The sequence below is a fragment of the Diceros bicornis genome, chromosome 7, assembly GCF_020826845.1.
Source record: "Diceros bicornis minor isolate mBicDic1 chromosome 7, mDicBic1.mat.cur, whole genome shotgun sequence".
Lineage (NCBI taxonomy): Eukaryota > Metazoa > Chordata > Mammalia > Perissodactyla > Rhinocerotidae > Diceros > Diceros bicornis.
Window position 1 is genome coordinate 27,533,408 of NC_080746.1, and position 19,447 is coordinate 27,552,854.

Below are 19,447 nucleotides of genomic sequence, written 5' to 3' on the forward strand. Positions count from 1 at the left end.
GACAAGACAACAAATGCCACAGGGCAAGAAAGAGCTTGCACTCTCTACAGAGGACTGTGTGAGATGATGCATAGCAGCATCAGAGGAAATATTAGAACTCTTATTTTTTTAATTAAAATTAATAACAAATAAAAATACAGAAATCAATAATGGCCACTTTGAAAGACAGTTTGGGAATTTCTTACAAAACTAAACCAACATTTACTATACGATCTAGCAATCATGCTCCTTGATTGGATTGGAAGCTTATCATGGATGTTTACAGCAGCTTTATTCATAACTGCCAAAACGTGGACGCAATCAAGATGTCCTTCAGTAGTGAACAGATAATTAAACTGTGGTACATCCAGACAATGAAATATTATTCAGTGCTAAAAGGAAATGAGCTATCAAGCCATGAAAAGACATGGAGAAACTTTAAATGCACATTATTAAGTAAAAGAAGCCAATCTGAAAAGACCACATCCTGTATGATTCCAACTATATATTTTGGAAAACGCAAAATTAACAAGACAGTAAAAAGATCAGTGGTTGCTAGGGATTGGGGGGAGGTAGGGATAAACAGGCAGAGCACCAAGGATTTTTAGGGCAGCAAAACTACTCTGTATGATACTATAATGGTGGATGCATGTCTTGATACATTTGTCAAAACCTACAGAATGTACAACACCAAGAGAGACCCTAAAGTAAACTATAAACTTTGAGTAATATGAGGTGTCAATGTAGGTTCACTGAAACAAATGTACCATTTTGATGCAGGATGTTCATAATGAGGGAGACTGTGCATGTGCGAAGTCAAGGGGTATATGGGAACTCCGTACTTTCTGCTCAATTTTGCTGTGAATCTAGAACTGCTCTAGAAAAATAAAGTCTATTTAGAAAAAAAAGTTTGGAAACCACTAGGCTAGAGAATCTGAATAATGGCCACTGTAGCTACAGTATAGAAATTAGAAGGATGAGAGAGGGCTTTTAGTTAAGGTCAGACAGGCAGGCAGAAGCAAAACTATCCAGCACTTCCAAGGCCTGGAAGAGGAGTTAATATTTCACACTAGTTCTACAAGAAATCCACTAAAGGATTTTAACTTTTCTTCCTTCCTATCTTATTAGAAAAACTATCTCCTTCTTTGGGACAATCCTAGGGCTCTTGCTTTGGATCCCCTTCTTCTGAGGAAACACACATATCAATTTTCCTGTGTATTCAACTACTCTCTCTCCACTGAATCCCTTCAATCACATTTATAGATACTCCAGTCACTCTCATCTTTAACAGGATCCCTCTTTCCCTTTTCCTAGCAACCAAAGCTTTTGAAAGTGCTGTCTGTACAGTCGGGGCCTCCATATCTATGGGTTCCACAACCAGAAATTCAACCAACCATGGATCGAAAGGGCTACGATGGTTGCATCTATACTGAACATGTACAGACTTTTTTCTTTTATCATTATTCCCTAAACAACACAGTGTAGCAACTATTTACATAGTATTTACATTGTATTAGGTATTATAAGTAATCTAGAGATGACAAAGTATACAGGAAGATGTGCGTAGGTTTTGTGCAATTACTACACCATTTTATACTAGGGACTTGAGCATCAAGTCCTGGAACCAATCCCCTGTGGATACTGAGGGATGACTGTATTTGCTAATCCATTTCCTCACTTGTCACTCATGCTTTCACACCAGTCTGTTATAGAACTGAACGCCATCAACCAACTGACTCTAATTGCCATTTATAGAAAAACTCACCAAACAGCAGCAGATATACATTCTTTTCAAATGCACATGGAACACTCACCAAGTTAGATCTTGTGTCATAAAAGAAATCATAACAATATACAACTATAAATAATTTAGATTATAAAAAGTGTGTTCTTTGGCTGTAATGTAATTAGACTAGAAACCATAAAAGGAAAAAAACAAAATAAAATAGGAAAATCCTCCAAACAATTGGAAATTAAACAACACACTTCCAAATAATCTACAGGTCAAAGAGCAACTCGCAAGAAAACCTAGAATATATTTTGAACTGAAGAAAAATGAAAATACAACGTTGTCAAAGTTTCTGAGATGTGACTAAAGCAGTTTTTAAAGAAAAATTTATATTAAATGCACATATTAGGAAAGAAGCTCTCAAATCAATCACCTAAGCTTTTACCTTAAGAAACTAGAAAACAAATTAAACCCAAAACAACATAAGGAAGAAACTAATAATGATAAGATCAGAAATCAATAACGAAAGAGGCAATATCACTACAGGGCCTACACATATTAAAAGGATAATAAGGCAACAACGTTTAAGAACAACTTTATGCTCATACATTCAACAACTTAGATGAAATGTAAAAATTCTTCAAAGAAACAAATTACAAAAGGTCACTGAAAAAGAAATATGTAACCTAAATAATTCTGTATCTATTAAAGAAATTGAATTCATAGTTAAAAGTCTTCCAACAACCACCACCACCTCCAAATTCAATCCAATAATATATAAAAAGGATAATACATCATGCCTTAGTGGAGTACATCCCAGGAACATAAGGTTGCCTAGACCTGCGAAAAATCCATCAACATAATTCACCATATCAACAGACTAAAGAGAAAAAAACATATGATTATCTCAATAGATGCAGAAAAAAATTTAACAAAATTCAACATCCATTCATGATAAAAACTATGAGCAACTAGGAATAGAAGGGAACATCCTTAACCTGTTTCAACAGCTAATATGCTTAATGGTCAAACACTGAATGCTTCCCCCAAAACCAGGAACAGGAGAAGGATGTCTGCTCTCAGCATTCTGATTCAAAATCATACTGGAGGAAAAACTATAAATCTCAGAGGAAAATATAGGGGAAAATTTTCATGACATTGGATTTGGCAGTGATTTCTTGGAAATGACACCAAAAGCACAGGCAACAAAGGTAAAAACAGATAAACTGTACTCATCAAATTAAAAACTTTTGTCCATCAAAGGACAACATCGTCAGAGTTAAGGGCAACCGATGGGGCTGGCCCCGTGGCGTAGCAGTTAAGTGCATGCGCTCTGCTACTGGTGGCCCGGGTGCGGATCCCGGGCGCGCACTGACACACCGCTTGTCAGGCCATGCTGTGGCGGTGTCCTATATAAAGTGAAGGAAGATGGGCACGGATGTTAGCTCAGGGCCAGTCTTCCTCAGCAAAAAGAGGAGGATTGGCATGGATGTTAGTTCAGGGCTGGTCTTTTTCACACACACACACACACACACACACACACACACACACACACACTAAATAAATAAAATAAATTTAAAAACTAGGCAAAAGACGAACAGACATTTCTCCAAAGATGATATACTTTGGAGAAAACAGCGAATAAGCACATGAAAAGTTCAACATCACCAGTCATTAGAGAGATGCAAATCAAAACCACAGTGAGATACCACTTCACACACACTCACGTTAGGAGGACTATTATCAAAAACAGAAAGAAAAAGAGGGGGCCGGCCCAGTGGCGTGGTGGTTGAATTCGTGTGCTCTGCTTTGGTGGCCCAGGGTTCACAGGTTCAAATCCCAGGCGAGGACCAATGCACCGCTCATCAAGCCATGCTGTGGTGGCACACCATATACAAAATAGAGTAAGATGGGCACAGATATTAGCGAAGGGCCAATCTTCCTCAACAAAAAGAGGAAGATTGGCAACAGATGTTAGCTCAGGGCCAGTCTTCCTAACCAAAAAAAAAGAAAAGAAAAGAAAAGAAAAAGAACAAGTGTTGGTGAGCATGTGGAGAAACTGGAATACTTGAGCATTGCTGGTGCATATGTAAAATGGCACAGCCCTTGTGGAAAACAGTATGGTGGTTCCTCAATAAATTAAACATAGAATTACCATATGATGCAGCAATTACACTTCTAGATATACACCCAAAAGAATCGAAAGCAAGGACTCAAAGAGCTAGTTTTCACCCATGTTCATAGCAGCATTACTCACAACAGCCAAGAGGTGGAAGCAATCCAAATGTCCGACGACAGACGAGTGATTAAACAAAATGTGGTATATACATACAATAGAATATTATTCAGTCTTAAAAAGGAAGGAAATTCTGACACGTGCTACAACATGGATGAACCTTGAAGACGTTATGCTAAGTGAAATAAGCCAGACACAAAAGGACAAATAACATATGATTTCACTTATAGGAGGTAGCTAGAGTAGTTAAATTCACAGAGACACAAAGTAGAATGGTTGTTGAGGGCTAAGGGAGGGGGAGAGGGGAGTTCTTGTTAAACAGGTAGAGTTTCTGTTTGGGATGATGAAAAAAGTTCCAGAAATGGATGGTTATGGTTGCACAACAATGTAAATATACTTGATACCACTAAACTATACTTAAAAAGTTAAAATGGTAAATTTTATGTTATGTACATTTTACTATTAAAAAAATCATACTGGAGGTCCTAGCCAATACAGTAAGGCAGAAAAAAGAAATAAAAGCCACATGGCTCGGAAATGAAGGAAAAAAAACTCTATTACTTGCAGATAACATGATTATCTAAACAGAAACTCCCACAGAATCTACAAAAAAGCTCCTAGATCTAATAAGTGATTTCACAAGGTCCCAGGATACAAGATCAATATATGAAAATCAACTGTACTTCTAATATTGTACAATATTACTTCTGAAATAACAGGATTGAACAATACAGAAATCTAAATTTAAAAAACAGTACAATTTACAAACTACTGCAGTATAAATCGAACAAAAATATATCAATTCTGTATGCCGATAATTATAAAACACTGATTTCTTTAAATCAAAAAAGATCTAAATAAATGAAGAAATGTTCATGGATTGCAAGAATCTACACTGTTAAGATGTCTGTTCTTCCTAAATTGTTCAGTAGATTCAACACAATCTCTATCAAAATCCCAGCAGGATTTTTTGTAGAAATCAACAAGCTGATTCCAAACTTTATATGGAAATGTTGGCTCAGTCTTATGCTATCTTCTCATCTCACTCTAAATTCTCTTCCTAGACAATCTCATCCATAACCATGGCTTCAATCACCACCTCTACCAAACATATATTTTGAATATAAACTCCACTTCTTGAACAGAGTCCTCATTAGAGAAGCAAGTTTCAGAGAAGGGAGCTAACCAGAACATTCAACAAAAGGGCTGATTATCAGAAAAGACAGTAGTTTGCACAGGATTTCAGAGACCATGCCAGATAATGGAATCACAGTAAGGAGACTAGAGGAAGGATTGCCTTTGTCTCAGTGAGACACGCGGTTATCAGTAATAATGTAAATTGTGCAAATATCCTAAATATTTAGGATGGACTATTTTGGCGAGAGACGTGTCAGAGAATCCCAAACATCACCGGCCTATTCTCCAAAAGCTGCCACTAAGCTTGCTGAGGGCCGTGTTTGGAACACAGCCTACCTTGTGTTCAGAGAAACAGCAAAGGCCCCAGATGACGCCTAAGAAATTAATGCAACAGAGCAGGCCTTTATTTATGTAGGAACAGTAGAGTATAATGCAGGGCACTGATTAGGTCATAGTTTTATGGTCCACATATATCTCATTTGGAAATGATAAACTGACAGTAAAGAATATAGATAAATGATGGGGCTGGCCCGGGGGCGCAAGCGGTTAAGTGCGCGCGCTCCACTGTGGCGGCCTGGGGTTCGCCGGTTCGGATCCTGGGCGCGCACGGACGCACCGCTTGTCAGGCCATGCTGTGGCGGCGTCCCATATACAGTGGAGGAAGATGGGCACGGATGTTAGCCCAGGGCCAGTCTTCCTCAGCAAAAAAAGAGGAGGACTGGCAGATGTTGGCTCAGGGCTGATATTCCTCACAAAAAAAAAAGAATATAGATACATGTCTTTTAATTTAGTTAGCACAATTTATGTTGAATATTTTTCATTGAAAAATACTGAGTTTCTAAATTTTCAGGTGAACGTATTAGAAGACTTTGACATCTGGCTTAAAGTCACCTTGTTGAAGCCAAAATCCCATTTTCACCCATTAAACCCACTCAGACCCAGAAGTGCTCCACTTTGAAATCAATAAATTCAAATGTTTCAGTCTCTGACCATAATTTCCTTCCTTCCTTTGTGGTCTCTCAGTACCTTTCACATACAAACTGTCAACACCACTAGATTCCTCCCTGGCACCTATTACTTATCTTGTAAGTCAATGAATCCTGTATTTCTTAAGCTAACACTTTCAATTTCCATTATCTTACCAGTGACCCTGCCTAATCCAATGGATACTCTTGTGTCTTACCATTTTACAACACTTAAAGTGGCAGACTGCTTCCAACTTGAAATTCTCTTGCTTTTAAGACATCTCTTTCTCAGTTGTCTTCTTTCTACTTTAATCATGGTTGAGTTTAGGTGTCACTGATCTATGAACTCACTGCACCCAAACATATCTATATCACACTGCATTATAATTTTTGGTTTACTTGCTTTTTTCCTGCCACTGGACTGTCAAGTCCTTGAGGACAGGTATGGCATCTTTCAATTCTGTAAATCCAGTTCTGATAGCAGGCACCTAATATATCACTACTGACAATATTAGGCTACAAAACAAGTCTCCATAAATTTAAGATTGAAATAATACCAAGCATCTTTTCTGACCACAACGGTATGAAACTAGAAATCAACTATAGGAAGAAAATCAGAAAAGCCACAAATACATGGACATTAAACAAAATGCTACTGAACAACAATTGGGTCAGCAAAGAAATCAAGGCAGAAATCAAAAAATACCTGGATACAAATGAAAATCAAAATACGACATGCCAGAATTTATGGGATACAGCAAAAGCAGTTTTAAGAGGGACGTTCATAGCAATACAGGCCTATCTTAATAAATAAGAAAAATCTCAAATAAACACTCTACCAATGCACCTAAAGGAACTGGAAAAAGAAGAACAAACAAAGCCCAAAATCAGTAAAAGAAGGGAAATAATAAAAATCAGAGCAGAAATAAATGAAACAGAGACTAAAAAAACAATAGAAAAAAATTAATGAAACCAAGAGCTGGTTCTTTGAAAAGATAAACAAAATTGACAAACCTTTAGCTAGACTCACTAAGAAAAAAAGAGAGAAGGCTCAAATACGTAAAATCAGAAATAAAAGAGGAGAAATTACAACGGACACCTCAGAAATACAAAAGATTATAAGAGAATACTATGAAAAGCTATACGCCAACAAATTTGAAAATCTGGAAGAAATGGATAAATTCTTAGAATCATACAACCTTCCAAAACTGGATCAAGAAGAAATAGAGAATTTGAATAGACCAATCATCAAAAAGGAGATGGAAACAGTAATCAAAAACCTCCCCAAAAATTAAAGTCCAGGACAAGACGGCTTCCCTGGTGAAATCCACCAAACATTCAAAGACTTAATACCTATCCTTCTCAAACTCTTCCAAAAATTGAGGAGGCGGGAAGCTCCCTAACGCATTCTACGAAGCCAACATTACCCTGATACCAAAACCAGAGAAGGACAACACCCAAAAAAGAAAATTACAGGCCAATATCACTGATGAACATCAATGCAAAAATCCTCAACAAAATACTAGCAAATCGCATACAATACATTAAAAAGATTATACACCACGATCAAGTGGGATTTATTCCAAGTATGCAGGGATGGTTCAACATTCGCCAATCAATCAAAGTAATACACCACATTAATAAAATGAAGAATAAAAATCACATGATCATCTCAATAGATGCAGAGAAAGCATTTGACAAGATACAGCATCCATTTATGATAAAAACTCTGAATAAAATGGGTATAGAAGGAAAGTACCTCAACATAATAAAGGTCATATATGACAAACCCACAGCTAATATCATCCTCAATGGTGAAAAACTGAAAGCTATCCCTCTAAAAACAGGAACCAGAGACAAGGATGCCCACTCTCACCACTCCTATTTAACATAGTACTGGAAGTCCTAGCCAGAGCAATCAGGCAAGAAAAACAAATAAAAGGGATCTAAATTGGAAAGGAAGAAGTGAAACTGTCACTATTTGCAGATGACATGATTTTATATACAGAAAAGCCTATAAGAATCCACCAAAACACTTTTAGAAGTAATAAACGAATACAGTAAAGTTGCAGGATACAAAATCAACATACAAAAACCAGTTGCATTTCTATACACTAACAACGAAGTAGCAGAAAGAGAAATTAAGAATACAATCCCATTTACAATTGCAACAAAAAGAATAAAACACCTAGGAATAAACTTAGCCAAAGAGGTGAAAGATCTGTACACCGAAAACTATAAAACATTTCTGAAAGAAATGGAAGACGACACAAAGAAATGGAAAGATATTCTGTGCTCTTGGACTGGAAGAATTAACATAGTTAAGATGTCCATACTTCCTAAAGCAATCTATAGATTCAATGCAATCCCTATCAAAGTTCCAATAACATTTTTCACAGAAATAGAACAAAGAATCCTAAAATTTATATGGCACAACAAAAGACCCCGAATAGCTAAAGGAATCCTGAGAAAAAAGAAAAAGCTGGCAGTATCACACTCCCTGATTTCAAAATATACCACAAAGCTATAGTAAGCAAAACAGCATGGTACTGGCACAAAAACAGACACACAGACCAAGGGACTAGAATCGAAAGCCTGGAAATAAACCCACAAATCTATGGACAGCTAATCTTTGACAAAGGAGCGAAGAACATAAAATGGAGAAAAGAAAGTCTCTTCAACAAATGGTGCTGGGAAAACTGGACAGCCACATGCAAAAAAATGAAAGTAGACCATTACCTTACACCATACACAAAAATTAACTCCAAATGGATTAACGACTTGAATGTAAGACCTGAAACTATGAAACTTCTAGAAGAAAACATAGGCAGTACGCTCTTCGACATCGATCTTAGCAACATATTTTCAAGCACCATGTCTGACCGGGCAAGACACAATAGAAAACAAGTGGGACTATATCAAACTAAAAAGCTTCCGCACAGCAAAGGAAACCATCAACAAAACAAAAAGACAACCCAACAATTGGGAGAAGATATTTGCAAATCATACATCTGATAAGGGCTTAATCTCCAACATATATAAAGAACTTATGCATCTCAACAACTAAAAAACTAACAACCCAATTAAAAAATGGGCAAAAGACCTGAACAGACATTTCTCCAAAGAAGATAAACAGATGGCCAACAGGCACATGAAAAGATGTTCAACATCATTAACTACCAGGGAAATGCAAATCAAAACTACAATGAGATATCACCTCACACCTGTCAAAATGGCCATAATTAACAAGACAGGAAACAACAAGTGTTGGAGAGGATGTGGAGAGAAGAGAACTCTCCTACACTGCTGGTGGGAGTGCAAACTGGTGCAGCCAATATGGAAAACAGTATGGAGATTCCTCAAAAAATTAAGGATAGAACTACCATACGATCCAGCTATTCCACTGCTGGGTATTTATCCAAAGAACTTGAAAACACCAATGCGTAAAGATACATGCACCCTTGTGTTCATGGCAGCATTATTCACAATAGCCAAGACTTGGAAGCAACCTAAGTACCCATCAAGGGACGAATGGATAAAGAAGATGTGGTGTATATACACAATGGAATACTACTCAGCCATAAGAAACATGAAATCCAGCCATTTGTGACAACATGGATGGATACTGAGGGTATTATGCAAAGTGAAATAAGTCAGAGGGAGAAGGTCAAATACCATATGATCTCACTCATTAAGTAGTAGATAATAACAACAACAAACCAACACATAGAGACAGAGACTGGATTGGTGGTTACCAGAGGGGGTGGGGGGGAGGGAGGAGGGCGAAAGGGATAATTAGGCACAGTGTGTGGTGATGGATTGTACTTAGTATCTGGGTGGTGAACATGAGAACACGATGTAATCCACGCAGAAACAGAAGTATAATGATGTACACCTGAAATTTATACAACGTTATAAACCGATGTTACTGCAATAAACAAAAAACTTTTTTTAAAAAAGTATGTAATGAGTGAAAACTAAAGGTCAGATTCTGTAACCATTTAATTTTACTAATGTACTGTTAAACTGTCAGGTCATTTGGGGGATACAGATAGACTCTGATTGCTCTTTTGGTGAAATTTCATTTCACAAGGAGAAATTCACAAACAACAAATTTTAAAACACACCTAGCCACTGTTGCTGAGATATTTCACACCAATATTTTCTCACTGAAAGAATGTCCTTGAGCAGTATGTTGCTACAATCGGCTCCATAAATGGCACCATTAGACGAATCTTTCACTGTATCCATGACATAATTCAAGAGTTCTTGACATTTGAGCCTGGGTGCTCCTATTTAAAAATAAACAAACAAATAAATAAAAAACATATAAATCTTAAGAAAAATAAATTAAGGATACTTGGAATGGCAACTATATAAATAATTCCATTTGGGAAATCACTATTAACAAACCTCCTTCTCATAGAGCAGGAATTAGCAAATTATGGCCCATGGGCAAAATTCAGCCAGCCGTCTGTTTTTGGAAATAAAGTTTTATTGGACCACAGCAAGGGGCTACTTTAATGCTAAAATAGCAGAGCTAGAGCTGTTGAGGCAGAGACTACAAGAATACTGCCTGCAAAGTCAAAAACATTTACTATCAGGGCCCTTTACAAAAAAGTTTGCTAATCCTTGTAGGAATATATAGCAAAAATAATCATTCATTCTATTCTTAATAATTCACAGTTTCTGGCATTAGACCTAAAATGATCCACAGTTTCTTGGTACTTTTTATAAAGAATAAATTTTATCAGAATAACACAAGATTATAAGATGGATATTTACTTTGAAAAGCAAAATTACTTCCAAGTCCTATAATAGCATTTATAGCATATAAACATGTAAGGCTATAATTTTTACAGTTTTATTTATTTACTAGAGGTCCTAAAAATTAGCATAAATGGATATATACTTGAAGCAACAAAAGTACACTTAAAAATTATTTCTGGAGCTGCCTGGTGGTGTAGTAGTTAAGTTCGCACATTCCGCTTCAGCGGCCCAGGATTCACAGGTTCGGAACCCGGGGGCAGACCTACACCACTCATCAAGCCATGCTGTGGCAGCATCCACATACAAAATAGAAGATGATTAGCACAGATGTCAGCTCAGGGACAATCTTCCTCAAGCAAAAAGAGGAAGACTGGTAACAGATGTTAGCTCAGGGCCAATCTTCCTTAAAAAAATAAAATAAAATAAAAATTTCTTATTTTCATTAAATCATACTGATATTACAGCTGAAATTTTATCATATGTCATTATTAACAGTCTTATAACTGCACATAACATTTTTCATTATAAGCTATGAGCAAGGCGCAAGTCATTATGTATATCTGAGTATGTTCCGGGTTAGGATTTTCCTATGATGAGACTAGTTATCATATTCAGAAGTATCAGACTATGGTAAATAAATATACACTGATATAACTCGAAAATCATTTTTACTTATGGCTTATATCATAGTTCAAGGCATCTGGCCCCATGATGAAATGCACAACCATGATGCTCTGTTATAACATCCTGTACATCTCTTACAGTCCTCATAACATTTTCTTATCTATAATATCTATTATATAATTACATTCTTTAAAAAAGGAATTAATGAGGCTGGCCTCACGGCATAGTGGTTAATTTCGGCACATTCAGCTTCGGCGGCCCAGGTTCGCAGGTTCGGATCCCGGGCGTGGACCTACACCACTCATCAAGCCACGCTGTGGCGGTGTCCCACATACAAAACAGAGGAAGATGGGCACAGATGTTAGCTCACAGCTAATCTTCCTCAAGCAAAAAAAAATAGGAGGATTGGCAACCGGCGTTAGCTCAGAGTGAATTTTCCTCACCAAAAAAAAAAAGGAATTAATTAATCTCTATATCCCAACATACAGCCCAGTGACTGTCCTGATAGTAGAGGCTTAATAAACATTTGTTGAATAATCACAAAAATTAATATCAGGATGAAATCATATTTCCCTCCAGCCTTAATCCCAATATATTTCCTCCCTCTGCCAAATTTGACAAGTGTTTTAAGAATTATGCTGATATTCTTTTATAAAAAATCTGCCTCAAAAGGACAACTAAGTTGGCTACAGAGACTTTAAGGAACCTCATGGAACTTAACATTTTTCACAGCTGGGTTTTATTCTCTAAGCTCTGTCTGTGCTTTGTCTGTGCAGAAGCAGACAAAGGCCTACACAAAGGAATGACCAATATTTGCTTACTGGTTCCTGCTCAGCTGCCTCTTTTTTTCTAACCTCTGTTTCTTTCATCATACCTTGCATACCAATGTTGAGCAAGTCTGGCAAAGTCTGGACATGTGTTTACATTCCCATCAACCCTCCAACCCTTGGAAAACAACAACTGAAGAAGTGAGATGACATGGTAGTAGCACACTGGTTTTGCTCTGAGATTAAAGATGTTCAAGTTACAAAGTCAAACTTGAAAGAAAATGAAGTCTTAAGTAAAAACATCACTTTTCAACCATTTAAGTGATGTTACATTGGTAATTCCATGCACTCATTCCTGCGAATCAACATACTGACACTTACACATTTTCAAATGTCATCTCCATTGTTAATTTTGCAATTGAAGGTTTTTTTCATTGTAAAGTAAAAATATAAGCTGAAAACTTTTCTAGTGGGCTACAAATGGGCTTGATATCTTTCTCACACTCACTCACAAACTCTGTAAGTACATATTAAGATCCATCAAGAACCCAATGTTAGTAGCCAAGAATACAAATTTTAATGGATGCATGGTGATCACACAAGGGGAGAAGCAGATGCAGAACGTTTCAGAGTAGCTTTCCTTTGTCTATGCTGGAGTCCCTGACAAAAGCTTGCAGCTATCCACATAAACTGGCATCCAGAGGAGCTGGAAAACTAAATTTTTGCTAAAGTCTCATACCACCATTCTAAAATATCACTCACTAACAATCTATGTCCTTCAACTTAGTAATGTTTACCAACATTGGGCTTTTCTGATTCTTAAACTTGGTATCACAAAGCCACATCCTTACCTGTGACAAGTAAACAAAGTCTGAGCACAAAAGTCCCTAACCAAACATTTCTGTTTCTAGTTTTTCAGCATTGTATGAAGCCTATTTTCTTCCATAAGCCTACTAGCATCATGCATTTTGGTTCAAAAATATCATTTCTTCAAAATATCAACTGTAAAAGTTCAGAAAGGGAGATATGTGGCTCATCAGGAGCAAAAAAGAACTTGGTATTTTGTTAAACCAATACTAAGCACAGTGTTAGTTAAGAGTGTGGGTTTTAACTGCCAAGAAACCTCCTGTGATCTTAGAATGTTAGTAAAAGTATAGAATAAATGATATGCAAGTCCTGCTCCACTCTATACCCATCAGAATATACCTATAAGATTGAGTCCCACATTTTAAGAGAGCGATAATCAAATAAAGACTATCTCAAAGGATATCATACTGAAAAAATTGATTAGCATTTTTCTGTATTATCTCAGAAGGTAGAAGCAGTAACAAAAGGAGACAGGAAAGCCTCAAACGTAAGTTTAATCATTAAGGCTACCTAAGTACTAGGGAAATATAGAGTGGATCCAAGAAGAATGGGTAGTTGAAATAATTTTTAATCCTTTCAACCCTGAGATTCTATCATTCCATGCTCACATGAATTCCTCCAAATATTTGAACCTATAGTATGAAACTCATTATATGTACTAGAAATTAGAGTTAGCACTCAACTTTTATCTCACCATATTCAGAACAAACTCATGCAACAATAACCTATCAAGCTAATTATTTATAATAAATAACAGCACTTACTTTTATTTGCACATTTGATGAAGTATTTGACCAAGCTACTGATTTCTTGCATCTTTTTCTGCCTTGTGGCTTGTGTTGAGGTTGATACATTTGGTTTTGCTGTTCTCAGACATTCTGTTTCTTTCTGAATATATTTCTGTAAAAATCTTCAAGAAAACAAAATAAAATTTCAGAAATTCATTAAATGCTTAAATTATTATAATAGTTTCAAAAAGCCCTTCATGCCATCATAAAGAGCATCTTTTAAGCCACATTGCTTCAATGTACCAGCTAACTGAAACAATTAAATTTCTTTGAGGCCTAATCCCCACACCACCACTTAAAAGTCTGGTCTACAAAGCTCTTTATCTGTAACCTCCACAATTTTCTATTGCTTTACTGCCTGCTTTCTCATTTTATTACTAAAAGCTTGCAATGCTATTAAGGGCTGTCAAGTCTTGCCCATCTCTTTCTGTTATTCTGTACATGGCCTACCACTTTCCTAGGCAGTTGATAATGTTTCTAGCCTTTAAAGGAAGCCTGCCTCGAAGATACTCATGATTAGTTGGAAGTGTCAGTTGCATATCTGGCTTACCTGATCAGCTTATTCAAAATAGTATTCATCTTTAGTTAATAACTATATTTGTGGTATCTGAAATAAACTAACCAGAGGAAAAGAAGCATACATTTTTCATGTTATCCACACTGAAATCTGTAACACTCAGTCTATTACCAAATAAGAGCTAAAAAATAAAATGTACTTAGAGCAATATTTAAAGATGTCGAAGTAATAATAAAGCACTTGTTATAACAATCCTATTCTCTCATTTTAAATAAAGTCTTATGAACTAATTGATATGAAAGAAATTCTCTCTAATCTTGAGTAAAATATGTCTAAGACATTTTACTGAGCAAACAATTTAAAAATGTTAACTTTTTCTATATGAACATCCTTTAAAAATTATGTTTCAGATAAATATTAAGCACCAACTTCAAATGCAAGGCACAACCCGTATACAGGGAGCAAAGATAAATAAGCCCTACATATACAAAAAAATAATATAGAGACATAAAATATACAGACATAAAAATGAAAGAGAAAAACACAGTAAAAAAATTAGAATGGATACCTAAACACAGCATCCCAATTCAAATATTTCCCTTGTTTGGCATCTGAATGCCGATCTAAATGTTTAATGTTTTCAGGATCCCTAATCAGGCGCTTGAATTTCTCAACCTCTTTCTGAAAATTAAAAAAAGAACATAACAATGGGTTACCAATCACACACTTGTTTCAAGGAAAGATTAAATTTAAGTAATTTACTACCCTTCGTTCTGTAGCTCTATCATGTTCTAGTTGTCGGCAGCACATAAGAAGATCATGAAGTGCTAGACTCATGGTTTAGAATTTCAGAAAACACATCATTGCCTGTAAAAAAACATATAGATATAAAATTATTTCAGACTGGTATTAATACATAGTTAGATCTAACTGTACAACTAATCATATTGTGATCAAAGGCACAATGATTTTTCTTAACATTTCCATATTTAAATGATATTTTCCTAGAACATAACAAAACTTCAACACGAAAATGTGTGCTTCATGTGCAGCAGCAGAATAAAAATACGAAACGTATAATTTACTTTATTGTTGAGACTTCTTCTATGAAACATGACATTTAAATTGAAACATAAAAGATGAATAGAGGACCGTCAGACAAAGAATACGGAAAAGAGCACTTAAGGATTTAACACTGACTGGCTGAACTATTTAAAAGCATCCTTTCTTAAATTTAGTGACTTGCCAGTTTGCTGAGGCAAAAGTTTAAATTGCTTATGCTTTGGAATGGATATGTAGGAGGTTATCAGAGCTAGTAAGTCTTGCCTAGCACTCAACTGGCTTTACGGTTCTCATTCAATACATAAAACTAGGAGGAAAATGATATTCCTGTTTTAAAAGGAAATGAAGGAAATTATATGCTATAACGACATCCCTTGCAAATGTCAAAGGTCAACTATATTTTACTATGCCTTAATGCCATCACAGTAGCCCTCCTGCTGTTAGGTTTTCTGACATGATCAAACCCTAATTTAAAAAAAAAATCTTACAAGAAAAGCATTTTGTTTTAGTATTTCTGCACCTTTTTACAAAGAAGCTTCATTTTTATTAGTTTATAAACAAAGAAAAAATGTACATATAAATGTTTATTATACCTACACGAGCACATATCTCAAGAGGAAAAATGGTGGGGAAAGTCCTTTTCCCATCCATCCACACAAATTCTACTCAATCTTTCAAGATCAAGTATGTTTCTCTGCCCTTGTTTAATCTCACAGAATCTTAAAATTGGGAGGAACTGAAAGATCATGTCCAATCTTCCTACAAAAGAAGAAATCCCTCACTCTCAGTGAGAGCAAACTATCTATTTCATTGGCAGATAGCTCTAATTCTCTTGTCCATTTGTATTCATTGGTTGTTCTGACTCCTTTATCCCTATTAAAACCTCCTTTACTCTGCTGTAGATTACAGGTTGTTATGTATTTGATAATTTTTTTCATTTGATTGTATACTTCTGGAGTACATGTACTGTCATTTTTATTTTTCCACTCCTTATGGTTTTATCTAAGACTCTTCCCCCTTCTTGCTTAATCTTAGTTTAAAGCCCTCTTGATTGAGTCAATAAGGAAAATAAAATTGGAATTCTAGCCAATGAAAACACCTTAGCAATATCCAAAGCACCATAAAAGCAGGCATCTTTATTCCTAAATATACTAAAGACGTTATTTGTAATGCGAAAAAATGCATGTTTACTGAGCATGTGATACTTGCAGGAAGAGGCAGCCTTAAACTTTTTTTTTTTTAAGCTGTGGCTTTTCTGAACTTGTTTTTTCCTCCTTCCATTTCTCAAACATTGATTGCTTTCAAGAAAACACAACAGTTCAGTATTATCTATATAAACAGGAGATATTCATTCACTGATACATGCAACAATATTTACTAGGCAACTACTGTGTTTGAGGTACTATGTTAGGGATAGCTAAACATATAATGAACTAAATAGACACAAATCCTAACCTCGTGGAGTCATAACTAGTGAGGGAGAGTGACAATAAGCAAGTATAGTGATAAATCAATGTATAACTCCAAATTGTGATATATGACTCAAAGGAAACAAATATATAATAACAACGGAGAGGACCACTTTTGATAAACTGAGAACACATCTCAGAGGAGGTTACAATAAAGCCAAGATCTGAATGAACTGGTGCCAATTACAGAAAGAGCTAGAGGACCAACATTTTACGGAAGTAGAATAGCATAGCCAGAGGGTCCTAAGATGGAAAAGTGCATGGTATATTGGAGGAACTGAGAGAAGACCAAAGAACTAGAGAGTAGTCAGCTAGAGTAAGTGTCACCAGATAAAGCTGAATTCAATTAATACATGAATCCAGAACTAACTAGGTTCCACTGCCAACATGCAACTGAAACAATACATATTTGCTAAGTAACAGCTTCTGAATTGACAAATTCAATGTTCTTTTTTAGATTTCAACTAAGTCGATCCCTTTGTAGAATCTGACCAGGATGCCTACATCCCATCTTCCTGGATATAATTCTGCCCTTGGCATGCCACTCTTTACTAGTGGTAAGAGTGTGGGCTCTGTAGCCAGATTGTACTGGTTCAAATCCTGGCCCTGCCACTTACAAGCTGTATAACTTTGGGCAAGTTAGTTAATCTTTTTAAACCTCAGTTTTCTCAATGATGAAAAACAACACTAGAATCTACCTCAAAGAGTTATCTATGGATTCATGTACATGTTTAACACAGTGCCTGGAACACAGCAAATGCTCAATAAATGTTAGCAATTATCATTATTCCCTCCCTTTCTGATGGTTTGTTTTTTTTTTTTCTGTGAGGAAGATCAGCCCTGAGCTAACATCCATGCTAATCCTCCTCCATTTTTGCTGAGGAAGACCGGCTCTGAGCTAACACCCATTGCCAATCCTCCTCCTTTTTTCCCCCAAAGCCCCAGTAGATAGTGGTATGTCATAGTTGCACATCCTTCTAGTTGCTGTATGTGGAACGCGGCCTCAGCATGGCCGGAGAAGCAGTGCGACCCTGCGCGCCAGGGGTCCGAACCCGGGGCGCCAGTAGCGGAGCGCGCGCACTTAACTGCTAAGCCACGGGGCGGCCCCCTTTTCTGATGGTTTCATGAGTCTCTTTTGATGGTTTTTCTTCCACCCACACCTGAAAGAACATCCTTGTCTCCTTACTTCTCACTCTATGTTCTCCCAGTGTGATCTCATCCATTCCTATGACTTCAACATGTTGAAAATACCCAAATCTATTTTATTCAATGCCAAACCTCACTCTTGAGCTTCAGGAACCTTCTACACTTTGTGCCTTTACATGCATTTTCCCTTGTCTAGAAGGCTCCTACCATCCTCCAGAGCAATTTAACACTGCGAGGGCCCACTGCGAACTAAATTGATTCTTCCAGGCTCAATTTCCACAGAACCTCATTCACTCCTCTACCATCACAGTACTCTTCCATCACATTATCACCCTGAGTTGTAACAGTCTTTTTACTTATCTGTACCTGGTAAAAACAGCAGCGAACGCTCCTGACTTCTGACCACACGCAAGGCTATCACATCCGTACGGCGAGGTCACATAACAGACAGTCACCTTTCGAACTCCAGCAGTGTGTTTCCAGAGCCCACGCTCTTAACCACGCGACGGTAGTTTAAGCCTCAACAAATGCTCGCTGATTAAAACTACTAATTATGAGAGAGAGAAAAAAGGATGATTAGTCACGTCATCTAGTTAAATCTGGACTCTAAAGTGACAGGGAAAGGGGACGCGCAGGGGGGGTTCAATTCAGGGCATTTAGAAGAAGGTTCATGGCCAAGTCCGCTAAGGGCTCGGAGAGAGGGCGGGAGAAAGCGATGAGGACAGGAGGCCGGCAAAGACGTGGTTTGGAGAGGAGTAAAGGGCCGCTCTGGAGGAGCGCATGAGATTGGGTGACTGGGGACTAGGGCAGAACGGCTCGGATACGATTGAATTCCCCCACGCAGAAGCCACTGCGTGGCTTTCGCGCCCCTATCGCTGGTCTCTGGTGGCCAAATTGTAATCTCTGGGGGCGGCGGTGGCTGCAGCCTAAATCCCCGCCCCACTCACCGTCCCCCGCGGCAACAGCAGCTCGATCCAGGCGTCCACGCACTATTCCCGCTTCCGGTTCAAACCTGGCTTGACCGCGCAGCTTCCGACTCGGGAGCAAGAAGTAAGGCAGACCATGCGGCGCGTCTGCCCATGCGCGCCAAGCATCACGCGCCAGTCCGCTCCAAACACTCGCTGCCCCAAAACATTCGGCTCGTCTAAGGAAACGCGCCTGCGCCTTGCCCACCAATGGCGAGCGACCTTGCGTTTGGGGCTCGCCCTCTGGCTCCTGCTTCTGCGCTTGCGCCCCACCTCCTCGCCCCCTTCAGCCCCACCCCTCCAAATATGAGGACGGAAATGACGTCAGTCCCAAGGCGAACGGAGGCGGGTTTCATTTCGGCGCCTTTCTTTGTCGTGCGGAAGTGATTGGCTGGCGTGGAGCGAAAGAGGCGGGACACTTTGCCG

The 19,447-nt window shown here is 37.6% G+C and overlaps 1 protein-coding gene across 5 annotated transcripts in view; it reads right to left on the minus strand.

The window, feature by feature from the left end:
- The window catches only part of ATM (ATM serine/threonine kinase), a 124,670-nt gene extending 105,485 nt beyond the window's left edge, over window positions 1-19,185 (minus strand). For 4 of the 5 annotated variants that reach the window (XR_009220769.1, XM_058545275.1, XM_058545273.1 and 1 more), the window contains exons 1-6: window positions 19,004-19,185; window positions 18,423-18,603; window positions 15,145-15,246; window positions 14,948-15,060; window positions 13,839-13,984; window positions 10,174-10,338 (exon numbers count right to left, since the gene is read on the minus strand). Coding sequence is in view for 4 of the 5 variants with exons in the window: in XM_058545275.1 (XP_058401258.1) it covers window positions 10,174-10,338; window positions 13,839-13,984; window positions 14,948-15,060; window positions 15,145-15,216 (496 nt within the window). In the remaining variant the exon portion in view is untranslated. Of the gene's footprint in view, window positions 1-10,173; window positions 10,339-13,838; window positions 13,985-14,947; window positions 15,061-15,144; window positions 15,247-17,608; window positions 17,654-18,422; window positions 18,604-19,003 lie in introns of all 5 variants that reach the window. The other variant, XM_058545274.1, reaches the window with a different exon arrangement.
- Window positions 19,186-19,447: the final 262 nt, after the last annotated feature.